The sequence below is a fragment of the Podarcis erhardii genome, assembly GCF_964252035.2.
Source record: "Podarcis erhardii genome assembly, chromosome: 3".
Taxonomy (NCBI): Eukaryota; Metazoa; Chordata; class Lepidosauria; order Squamata; family Lacertidae; genus Podarcis; species Podarcis erhardii.
In genome coordinates, this window is record NC_138507.1 from 75,647,263 (window position 1) to 75,660,040 (window position 12,778).

Below are 12,778 nucleotides of genomic sequence, written 5' to 3' on the forward strand. Positions count from 1 at the left end.
GGTAGCAGGACAGATGATAGCTTTTCCAGATTGTTGAAGGTGGGGTGAGAGAAAGACATCACAGCATGTGATATAGATACTCACTTCTGGCAAACAGGTTTTTGCCATGTTTGAAAAAACCTGTTTGACAAGAGATCACAGTAGGGATTAGGGGGCAGTAATGTGTGAGTATGTGATCCTGCCACATTTTTTTCAACCATTACTTGTCAGCTTCAAGAACATGAGCAGACATAGAGAAGCAAAAATAGAAGGAACTAGGCACAGCTGAAAGACAAGAGGGAATAGGAATTCTCCAATGTACCTGAGTTTAGGCTTAGTCACATGTTGCACTGAACACTGGGGCAGGCTGACTTCTTTCTACACATGTGTAAGTATTTGTGTGAGAAAGTGTACACTGGATTTGTACAGCTCTTCTATTATGTACACACAGGTCCACAGAGTATATACACTCCCTGAATGTAATGTGTGGACACCTCTTTTGTTAAAGCCAAACACATCTCAGAAATACAGTTTTTCTTCTTCAGAGTCAATCTGCATAAGTATTGCTTGTGGTCAATCTGCATAACAACAACAACAACAACAACAACAATTTATTATTTGTACCCCGCCCATCTGGCTGGGTTTCCCCAGCCACTCTGGGTGGCTTCCATAGAAACCAAAAATACACTAAAATATCACACATTAAAAACTTCCCTAAACAGATCAAACTAGGATGCCCTGTAGCCCAGAAGCCTTACTTAGATTGCTTTTGAAGAAGGAAATTTGTGCCGTGTTTCCAAAATAAGAGCCAAGTCCAGCATCTTGTTTTCACAGTGGCCTTCTAGAAATAGAAATGGTAAATAGTCAAATGGGAATATTCAAATAAGGGGTGGTTTGGGTCTTGCCAGAGAGGAAAATAAAAATGTTTTCTTTATTATTGGCCTTTTACAATATTGTGTATCTCAGCACACTCTAGAAATACTATGCTGTGTCTAAATGCTACTGAAATCATTGGGATTTTTTAAAGCATGCCCACCTTATTATTCTTTTATGGAAACTGTGACCTGACTCTGTCTTTCTTCAGGGTAAGCCCAGTAAATGGAAAGTTTGTCACTCTTCACCAGTTTTGAAATTTCAATTCTGAAATTGTTCCCCTCTGATCTGGGAAATGTGATTTGGTGCGTTTCCATCCTATTTCCAAACTCATCATTGCAAAAAACACATGTATTTAAAAATCTGAGAATCTGTGGTACTCTTAAAATCCAATGAGAACCTGGAGGCTAAGCAAAAGTTCTTTGCTTTCGGTCTTGTTTTTAAGCAAATAGTGATTGGCCAAAGCAATATAATAGCACAAAATAACTAACTGCTTACAGGACCTTAATTTGCAGGACAAAGTTGTTGCAGCATTTGATTGACTCTGATGATTTGTGAATGTGCATCCTCCTAAGCTCCCTGACTTCTTCTTTTTAACTGTAATGCTGTTTGGCAGATTGGATGTGTGGTTTCCTCTTGTGTTCTCTGTTTCTGGATGCTGGATTCAGCCAGACTACTGCAGTAAGCAGTCGTGCTTATCAGAGCTGGAACACAGTGTGCCGAGTACAGGCATACCAGACTCCTGCCATGTCTATTCCAGAATTTAAATCACCAGAGACTTCAGTAGCAAGTGACTTAATGCTGACCACAGCTGGGTGGATTTTGCATGGAGGAGGGCTGGAGAGGACTCAAACATCTGTCGGATAGCATGAAAAGAAGCACTGCTTCATTTGCAAGTTCAAAATACCTACACACCCACCCACCCACCCACCCACACACACATTAACCTGAACAGGTTTAGCAATATATGAAGCAACAGAATACAATTTTTCAGTCTTCTCCAACCTGATCATCTCTGATCATACTGCCTGGGCCTGGTGGAAGTTGTTGTCCAAAACATTTGGAGGGCATGAAAAGACATATATGGAGACACACAAGCTGTAGCGCACCGGCCAGAACTCAGGCACACCTTTTGTCTTGCCTGTTTCCTTTCTTTTTCAGAGCCCCAGCCAAACAAGTTGCTTGTAGAATAACTTGCAGGCCAGGGTCCCATGGCTGGTGGGTTATTATGTGTTTCTTGCTGCTTCTTGCTGTTCAAGACTGAAGAAGGGGCAAGAGATAAGGCCTGTGTTGATTGCCCACAATGGGTTAAGCTTTACCTGTGCTGGGAAGGATCATGCCCTTATATTACATTAGGAGGAAAAATATTTTTGAGCATTAATGCAGATACATAGAAATAACTGCACTCAGGAAATGCGTCTGTTGAATAAATGAGTACCACTTTAACATAATCACTTCTCAGAAAAATTGCACTTTAAAGAGTGCTAGCTGCTGAAAATATAATTGTGCGAAAAATCATAATAATGGAATATTCTATACCAACCTGGTTTTCTGAAAGTTCTAGCATGTACTTTTTTATATTTATTTCATTTCTTTGGCCTTTGGTGCTGTGCATTATGAATGAAAATTTGCTGTTTTGGGAAACTTCATTATCTGTATCTTCGAAGCAAAGTAAATTGATTTTACATATAGATGCAACCCAAAATGATAAATGCCGAAGGGCCAGATACCATCTCCCTGTATCACTGCTGTATTCGTAATAGGGATGTGGGTGGTGCTGTGGTCTAAACCACTGAGCCTCTTGAGCTTGCCAGTCAGAAGGTTGGCGGTTCAAATCCCCGTGACCGGGTGAGCTCCCATTGCTCTGTCCCAGCTCCTGCCAACCTAGCAATTCAAAAGTACACCAGTGCAAGTAGATAAATAGGTACTACTGTAGCGGGAAAGTAAACAATGTTTCCATGTGCTCTGGTTTCCGTCACGGTGTCCCATTGCACCAGAAGCGGTTTAGTCATGCTGGCACATGGCCCAGGAAGCTGTCTGTGGACAAACGCCAGCTTCCTTGACCTGAAAGCAAGATGAGCGCCACAACCCCATAGTCACCTTTGACTGGACTTAACCATCCAGAGGTCTTTTACCTTTTTTTTTTTTTAAAAAAAAACACCTTTATCTGTATTCCTAATGCTGATGGATGTGTGATAACACCCTGAATTGCTGGGCAAATATGGTATAAACATCTATCCGAGACCATGACAGAGTTTTCAGATGATTTGCCCTGGTGACCCAAGTCTGGAAGAGGAAATGCTGGTGTTAACACTCAACTGTTATGTGAATCAAGTTCAGCCCTTAGATATGGCAAACTTTGCATGGTCTGAGGAATGGTCCAGCTCCGCAGACCCTGTGGGCCCTTTCTTAATCTCTTCAACAGCTGGCTGGGGTGAGGAGGAACAGGAAATGAAGAGAAAGACAACCATAGAGACTAATATAGATCACCACACAGAGAAAAAGAGTGAAGAGAATGTAGGGATGATGTGAGCTTGGAAAGAAGAAGTGGGGTCTCTCTGGAGGGGCAGGAGACTTACTGTACTCTGAAAGGGCCAGACTCCTCTTGAGGAGAAGGAGAGTCCACAGGGCATTATGATTTACAGTGTTGAAGGCCTTGGTCAGGTCAATAAATGCCATATACAGGGGTTGGCTTTGGTCTCTCCATTTTTCTTGAAGCTGTCGAGTAGTGAAAATCATGTCCACTGTCCCCCTAGAAGGTCAAAAACCATTTTGAGATTCAGGAAGGGTAGCCTTGAATATAGTTAGGAGATGGTTTGTTAAGATCCTTGCAAGAATTTTGCTAGCCACAGCTAATAAAAAGATCCCTTGATAGTTTCCACAATCCATTCTGCCATCTTTTTTAAAAAGGTTGATAATATATCTGTATACAGTGGTGCCTCGCAAGACGAAATTAATCCGTTCCGTGAGGCTCTTCGTATAGCGGTTTTTTCGTCTTGCGAAGCAAGCCCATTGACAGCTTAGCGGATTAGCGCTATTAGCGGTTTAGCGGCTTTTAGCGGATCAGCTGATAAGCGGCTTAGGACTTAGGAAAAGGGGGGGGAGGGAAAAAACCCCGCAGGAACTCGCAATACATTTTCGTCTTGCGAAGCAAGCCCATAGGGATGCTTTTTCGTCTTCTTGATTTTGATTCAGATTTTAGATTTTTTGTTGTTGTTGTTCTGCTGTAGACAACCCTACAAACCATCTGGCTGAAGGGTGGTATATAAATGCATAAAATAAATAAATAGGAATAGTAATCATGCTGCATATTTTAGCAGTTGAGGGTGGAGTTTCTTCCCCCTTCAATATCTAGCAAAGCCAGAAATGGAAGAGAAGCCGGTATATATGTTGGCTGTATATTTCCTCCAGTATAGGATCGCAGAATGGCTTTGAATAGTAGGGTTCATGATCAGGGGAGTGCTATCATGCTTACATCCTGCTTGTGGGCTTCACATAGACTGGCCACTGTGAAAATTAGATTAGATAGACCTGGACTTGATGGGCCTTTGGTTTCATCCAGCAGTGCTCCTCTTATGTTCTTATATATATGTTCAGAAAAGATGATGCAGAACAAAAAATGTGACTAAATTATACAAAATAAGATTGTCTGCTATGTTAACATGCTGAATCTGCATCTTTTATACCACAAAATCCAGCTTTCCGTGGCACAAAAGTTGGATTGCCCTGAAAAATTATTTATTTTTCTTCTTTTTAATAGGGTACAATGTTGTACCCTGTTAAATGGGTGGCACTGTGGGTTAAACCACAGAGCCTAGGGCTTGCCACAGAGCCTAGGGTTAAACCACAGAGCCTAGGTCGGCAGTTCGAATCCCCACGACGGGGTGAGCTCCAGTTGCTCGGTCCCTGCTCCTGCCAACCTAGCAGTTCGAGAACACAAAGTGCAAGTAGATAAATAAGTCTTCCAGCAGGAAGGTAAACGGCTTTTCTATGTGCTACTCTGGTTCACCAGAAGCTGCTTAGTCATGCTGGTCACATGATTCAGAAGCTGTAAAGCCAATAAAGCGAGATGAGCACCACAACCCCAGAGTCGTCCGCGACTGGACCTAATGGTCAGGGGTCCCTTTACCTTTACCTTTACCTTTACCTTTACCTTTAATGTTGCTCTGACTACTGATTACGATATGTCTTGTAAGAAAACAGCTCTGAATTTGAGTGTCCATGGGCCAGATGGCCTAACTGCTACTTCTCAGTTCCCTTACTAAGGAAATGAGAACAACCTCTTTCTTTTTGTGTTTTCTAGGCCCCACTCGCAAAATGCCACCAACTGCCAGTGCCATGGACTTCTTCCAACTTTTTGTCCCTGACAACTTGCTGAAGAACGTGGTTGTGCAAACCAATATGTATGCCAAGAAGTACCAGGAGCGATTTGGGAGCGATGATGCCTGGGTGGACGTCACCCTGACAGAAATCAAGGCTTTCCTCGCGTACATGATATCCACCAGCACTCACCATTGCGAGTCTGTACTCAGCATCTGGAGTAGTGGTTTCTATAGCAACAAGAGCATAGCACTGATCATGACTCAGCCGAGATTTGAGAAGATCCTCAAGTACTTCCATATTGTGGCCTTCCGTTCCAGTCAGACTACGCATGGCCTCTACAAAATCCAGCCCTTTCTGGACTCCCTGCAACACAGCTTTGACTCTGCCTTTAAGCCTTCCCAAACCCAGGTGAGATATGGTTCCTTGGCTGTGGGAGATCTTTGGTTACTCCATGCTGGTATGTCAGAAGCTCTTTTATACCAAAGCTGCAGAACATAAATATATCCAACTTTCCTGATACAGTGGTACCTCAGTTTTTGAATGTAAGACCAGTCGGCTTCCGAAATGTTAGAAAACAAAGGCACAAAGGCCACCGGCAATTTCCACTGAGAAAATTGAAAAAAATGCAGCAGAAGGCGTTTGACTTCCAAGGTGCGTTTGAAAATGGAAGAAATTACTTCTGTGTTTTCAGCGTTCGAAAACTGAAACGTTCAGCTTCCGATGCTCGAAAACTGAGGTACTACTGTAAACAGCAGATTAATGTAATAGGTTCTCATAATACAAAATAAAAGTGAATCATGTAAGAGGCCGCTGAAATTATTACTTTTACTATGTTACACTTTTCGTGTTTTTACATTGTAAACTGCCCTATGATCCTCAGATGAAGGGCAGTATAGAAATTTAATAAATTTAATAAATTAAAAAAAAGAATTTTTTCAAGTGCACATTTAGCACACACTCCCAGCAGTGCAAAGCATGAATGTGCAGCAGTGTGTTTGCGAATGTATGTCATACAGTTTTGTGGTACATCAAGATGAGTATGTAGAAATCTATCCTGAACTAAGGCAGGCACTTAATTCAGTCACAAAATAAGCCATGCTACTAAGGTTTAAAGTTCATATATGATCTTTCTTTTCAGTAAATTGATTAGCTTAGCTATAATCAAATTAAGATGAAACCAGTCACCAATAAACCAAAAGAATTAGCCAGTAGGAGCTACTGGTTTTCATTTTGGAAGGTGGTGAATCAGAGGGATAAATTAATTCAGCTTGTATCTGTACTATTTCTCTTGATGGCTAATTGTTTAATTGAATTGAAGACAGGAACCCAGCATTAAATGTTAACCCTTTCCAATATGAAGGTATAGCATGCTTCGTAAGTGAAGAATATTCTTGGAAGGCTGTTAGTGATATCTGAGAGAATATTCTGCTGACTAAAGAGTGGAATGTGTTTTATCCCCGCTTGATGACTGCAGCATCGGGTGTGAGAATTAGCCAGCAGAGATATATTAATAAGAAGACTGGGAAAGTGTCTTCTCCACTGCCTCCACCGCCACAAAAATCTAAAGATGCTGTTACTTTAACATTTCTTTCCCAAATAATACAACATTTCTAGCCACGGTGACAAACCGCAGCAGCAAGGCAAATGCTCTTAGAGCCTAGAATGCCTTATTCTGAGGAAGGAACCACCCATGGCCCTTCCTCAGAGGCTGGAGCAAGTGTGAGGAACTACTTTCAGCCGGTGGAGAGGATTCAGTTGTGGCCAACCCTCCACAGGTGGAGAGCAGATGGGTTTGACACGCACACCCCCCTACTGAAGCAGCATGGCTTGCATTTGGTGCCAAATTTAAATGGCAAGGAATACAAGTTGTGCTTGCAAAGGCGCCATCAGGGGCCTTAGAGTGTGCTACCAGTCATTCATTGGGAAGCATATTGTATTCTGCACTCTTTGAAACAGACCATGACCATGGCGATGGGGGGTGGATCCACTTGTTTGCTCCCACGTGGATCCGATGTCTGTTGAAAGCAGTGCAAATTTAAACAGCACCAAATTCAACCTGTGCAGGCAAAGGGACAGCCAAGAGTCCTAGTTAATTTTTTTACAGCCGCAGCTGACATCCTGACAGGTGGGCATGGCTGGGGGGGGGGGGGAATGGCTTCATGGGCCAAATTAAAAGCCCTGGTGGACCTAATTAATCCCATGGGCTGCTGGTTCCTCACATATGGGCTAGAGTGAGGCAGGGAGAAGGTGTAGACAGAAGCAGAGAGACTTGCCATGTCTGTGGGCACCCAGTATCAATAACGGGAACCAGGCAATGACAAGGGAGCACGAGCCTTGGAGGATGCAGGATGTGTCAGTTTACTTCATTCACAGCCCAAGACGATGGTCTCAGCTTGCCTCATTATCACCTGGCTGCCAATGCACACCTGCCCTGGTGACAATCACGGCTGGGGCAAAGGCTTAAAGCCCTTCTCCCCCAACCTGCGCTGCTCCACTTGAGATCAGAGGCCAGCTTTTTTACTTCAACATAATATCACGTCTGGTTTGGCCCTAAGATTAACTGGAAATCAATGGAATTAAATTAGCCGTGACGTTGTCCAGGTTCCCATTGCTCACGGTGGGAATTTGTTGCAGATGACACAACCATGATGGCAGAAAGTGAGGAGGAATTAAAGAACCTCTTAATGAGGGTGAAAGAGGAGAGTGCAAAATATGGTCTGAAGCTCAACAACAACAAAAACGAAGATGATGGCCACTGGTCCCATCACCTCCTGGCAAATAGAAGGGGAAGAAATGGAGGCAGTGAGAGGTTTTACTTTCTTGGGCTCCATGATCACTGTGGCAGATAGTGACAGCAGCCACGAAATTAGAAGACGCCTGCTTCTTGGGAGAAAAGCAATGACAAACCTAGACAGCATCTTAAAAAGCAGAGGCATCACCTTGCCGACAAAGGTCCGTATAGTTAAAGCTATGGTTTTCCCAGTAGTGATGTATGGAAGTGAGAGCTGGATCATAAAGAAGGCTGATTGCCCAAGAATTGATGCTTTTGAATTATGGTGCTGGAGGAGACTCTTGAGGAAATCAGCCCTGAGTGCTCACTAGAAGGACAGATCCTGAAGCTGAAGCTCCAATACTTTGGCCACCTCATGAGAAAAGAAGACTTCCTGGAAAACACCCTGATGTTGGGAAAGATTGGGACGACAAAGGACGAGATGGTTGGACAGTGTTCTCAAAGCTACTAAAATGTATTTGACCAAACTGTGGGAGGCAGTGGAAGACAGGAGTGCCTGGCATGCTCTGGTCCATGGGGTCACGAAGAGTCGGAAACGACTAAACAACAACAACAAAACTGCTCGTTGTTTTTCAGTGGTGTCAGTTCACACATTCAGATACCAGCAGATATCATTAAGTGACGTCCATGCATGTGAGCTGGCCTTTAAATGCATTGAATGTCAAAGGCTTAAAAGCTTAATCATATCTGACTGCTATAATTCTGAATTCTATCTAATCCATCTCCCCATTTCCAAGTCCTTTTGCCAAGAATACTTTGCTCCTGTTTGAAATACTTATGTGGCTGGAATCAGCCTTATATAACGCTGAACATCTGGCTCTGCCTATATACCTGTGTTTGGCCCTATGTTGAAGATTTGCTAAAGCAAATTAAATTGTCTTTGTCTCTTTGGTCTGCCTCTCTTCCAGTACTAATGGAAGAACGCAGATTTCAGAGTGGCAGATGCTGAAATAGCTGTTTTTGCGGTAGTTTAGCACAGATTTCAAATGAATTATTCAGAGACCTTTAAGTTTGGCACCTCTTTCCCTTGACAGCATTTTGGTTATTGAATTTATTTTCTAATGTGCCAAGGTTAACAATATACAAAAAGTGGTACATAAAATAGCAAAGGTGGGGGTGGGAGGAGATACTTCAGTTTGCTTCTGATTTAAGAAAGACTCTTACTGGATGTTGAAAGGCTGAGATTCCCTAGAGTTTGAACCTTGCAATCCGTACCCCCCTGCATTTCACTAAAGGAATTAGTTGAATTCTTTTGTGATCACTTATAGACTAGAAATTGTTGCCATTTTGTTGTCATCATTGTCACCACTATGAAAGTGTGTGTGTGTGTGGTCTACTCCAAAGTCTCTAGGCAACCTGCAATATAAAAAATAAAAATGTTAATTAAAAATGACATAAAATTTCATGCAGGCATCAGACATAAAATTTCATGCAGGCACCCCTCCCTTATACCAAGCTGTATGGAAGACACTTCCCTTCCCAAACCAATGAAACTTAACAACCTGAATAAACAATATTAAAATTGTCATCAGAAGGAAGATGTTAACTCTAAAAGCTTTAAAACTAGGCTGCTGCTGAAACTTCTAAAATTTACTATAAACCTAGGCAGGGAATAATGTATTTGCTTGACCCTGAAAGAGTATTGCGCAGAAGACACCAGGCAAATTTCCCTGGGGAGCATTCTGTATTGGGGGGGGGACCACTGACAAGCCCCACCCCCCTCATTGTCACACTCTGTAACTCTGATGGAGCAACCACCCTGAAGAAGGCCTTTGTAAGGTTCAGGTGGTAAAGGAAAAAGGTACTGGAGTCCCAGACTATGTATGGTTTTGTTGGTTAACACCAGCACCTTCAATTATTTGCCTTTAAATCTCCTTTTCTACAACACTTTGTCCTAACTCCTCTTAGATAAGCAGTCGGATGGATGGATATAGCTTCAAGGCAAATTAAACACAATAACCCACTTGTACAAAGTGGTGTCTTTGTTAAGGTGCCACATTCTAGTATTAAAACTTACTTGAGGAGGTAAGTGACTGAGGAGAATTGCTAGGGGCTCAGGGTAGCTGCTGGCTTAGCATCCATATTTTTTTAGGACAGGCCCGTCCAACTCCCAAGAGACTGCAATCTACTCCCAGTGTAAAAAAAACTGGCAGTGATCTACCCATTGTCACTGAGGATTGACCCGAATTGTTGAGCTTTTTTGGGGGAGACCAGAGTTGCTTAGCTTGGGGGGGGGGGAACACAGTTTTTGAGCTTTTTTTAAAGGGAGAGTGACATACTTCGCTCATCTCACACTCCGCCAATAACAAATGCACACAGCGCTTAAGTCAATTGCCGTATTCAACATCGCAATGATAAAACACCAAACTCCACCCACTTGATGCGATGGAGGGACAGAACGAGGGGGGATGGGGGTGGAAACATTCATTCCGAAGTTTTTCTAACCCAGCGATCGATAAGGATCCCGTGACAGGGGATCTACCTGTCGATCGCGGTCAACCAGTTGAACATGTCTGCTTTAGGATATCAAAAAGACTTTGCCCAGCTCCACACATCTGTGCCTCTTGGGTTTTTTTAGTATAATCTGCATGTTTTGCTATGGTGCTTTCAGGTGGTGCTGTGAATCTTTTATGAGCTATTAAGGGCTTGCATAAATGAAGACGTGCAGCAGCTCCAGAGGTGAAGATGTGTAGATGTAAGGCTGGCAGGGAGAAATTTTGTTATAACAATATCTAATATGTTTGAAGGCAGGCATATTTGAATGTTAAACTCTCGGTATCAAAACCCTGAGCCTCGCTTCCACTCGACTTTCAGAATATACCCCCATAGTGGTTCAAGAAAACACTACACAAGATGTCCCTTGTAGAGAGACCAGGCAGATGTTCTGCAGGCTGAGAATCCAATACCCTGGGTATTGTTTTTCAGCTGGTCCTAGCTGGGCTTGCACTCCCCCTGAGGGATCAATGTGTGCAGTTGGGGAGTTCTCCTAAAGTCCTCTTCAGGCATTCTGAACAGCATGTATGTCATAGAATTGTGGGGTTGGAAGGGTCACCAAGAGTCATCTAGTCCGAACCATTACAAGGAAGAGACAGTTTGAAGGAGCACATCAGCTCTGCCCCCGCCCCAAATTTGCTGTTGCCCACCATGTTGTTCCCCCAGTGACTGCCAGCAATGGAGAAGTCTCCTGCAATTGTTTTTATTTATTTATATTTTATTGAAAACTTTCAGTGGACAAATGAAGGGAAAGAAATGAAAAAAGAAAAGAAAAAGGTGCTTGAAACTGTAATACAATGTGATATATAGGTATATAAGTAATGCTGTTGTTTCAACAAGTGTACAATTATTAGCAGGTCGTTATAATTTTTATAAACGCACTCGCAAGTATAGTTATATTTATCTGTACACAATCTGCATCTAAAAGCAATCCATTCCTACGAAGTGATGTCCATGCTTGGGTGGGCTCAATACACAACAGATTCAATTTAAGGTACAGATTGTTTTGCTGAACAGCTGGAATTAATCCCATTTTCCAAATAACTTTCACGTGGACTGTGAGGATCCTCTCGTCACCAGTTTTAAGTGGCATTGTATGTCCCAATTCCTTGGGTTATGTGGAACATAATAAATATGTTGCTTTAAAAAAATCTACATTCATTTGTGGCTTCAAACCTTTCTCTCTGCTATTCGCTTTTTAATGATAATTGCACAGGTGAGCTCCGTGATGTGTTGAAGATGCTTTCCAAAACAGACCTATGTTTTGAATGAGCACCCTTTTCATTTTATTTTTTAAAAAAATATCATTTGATGGCTTGATGCTGTTGGGTAGCCGGAGGAGTGGAACGTGGCTGGCAAGAAGCAACATGAACTCGGCCAAAGATTAACATTCTGGAGGGAATTAAAATTACCAAGGCATAGCTCTCAGGAGGGAACAACAAGTTCATTATAAGCAAGCGGTTCTTTGCTCCGCTTGCAGTCTACAAATTCACAAGGGCTAAAGTAAATGTTTCGACTAGCGATAATCAGAGAGATAAGGGCTAAGCAAAGATGATGACCCTACCTCCTCATATTTGAGGAGATTTCCCCCCCCCCAAATAAACCATACGTGGCAGAAAGAACAAACCACACACGGTTTAGTTGGATAACACCATAGCTTGTTTGAACTAGGCCAGAGTGCGCTGTTCAGACTTGAACAACATAGTTTTGTTGCAGCTGCTAGAATGGGTTGTGTATAACCCCCTATGAATTATAATCCAAAATGTATTGGGATCTAGATAATCTGAAGTTTTCATCATTCTTTCTATCTATCTATCTATCTATCTATCTATCTATCTATCTATCTATCATCTATCTATCTATCTATCATCTATCTATCTATCTATCATCTATCTATCTATCTATCTATCTATCTATCTATCTATCTATCTCTATCTATCTATCTATCTATCTATCTATCTATCTATCTATCATCTATCTATCTATCTATCTATCTATCATCTATCTATCTATCTATCTATCTATCTATCTATCTATCTATCTATCATCTATCTATCTATCTATCATCTATCTATCTATCATCTATCTATCTATCTATCATCTATCTATCTATCTATCTATCATCTATCATCTATCTATCTATCTAGTCTATATCTATCGTCTATCTATCTATCTATCTATCTATCTATCTATCTATCTATCTCGCAATCGTCTTTGTTGCATAGGACAGCAATTGACTCTGCTAAGGATTGGGGGTTGAGGAGAGAATATTTTTGTTTGTTTCATCACATCCATGGTCTTCCTTTCCCTTCCAAGGAA

The 12,778-nt window shown here is 42.0% G+C and overlaps 1 protein-coding gene across 1 annotated transcript in view; it reads left to right on the top strand.

Annotated features, from left to right (window-relative positions):
- Positions 1–12,778, top strand: part of PGBD5 (piggyBac transposable element derived 5) — a 67,467-nt gene that overhangs the window by 35,379 nt on the left and 19,310 nt on the right. The window contains exon 2 of the mRNA XM_081855850.1: positions 5,156–5,583. Coding sequence (XP_081711976.1) covers positions 5,156–5,583 — 428 coding nt within the window. The remainder of the gene's footprint in view (positions 1–5,155; positions 5,584–12,778) is intronic.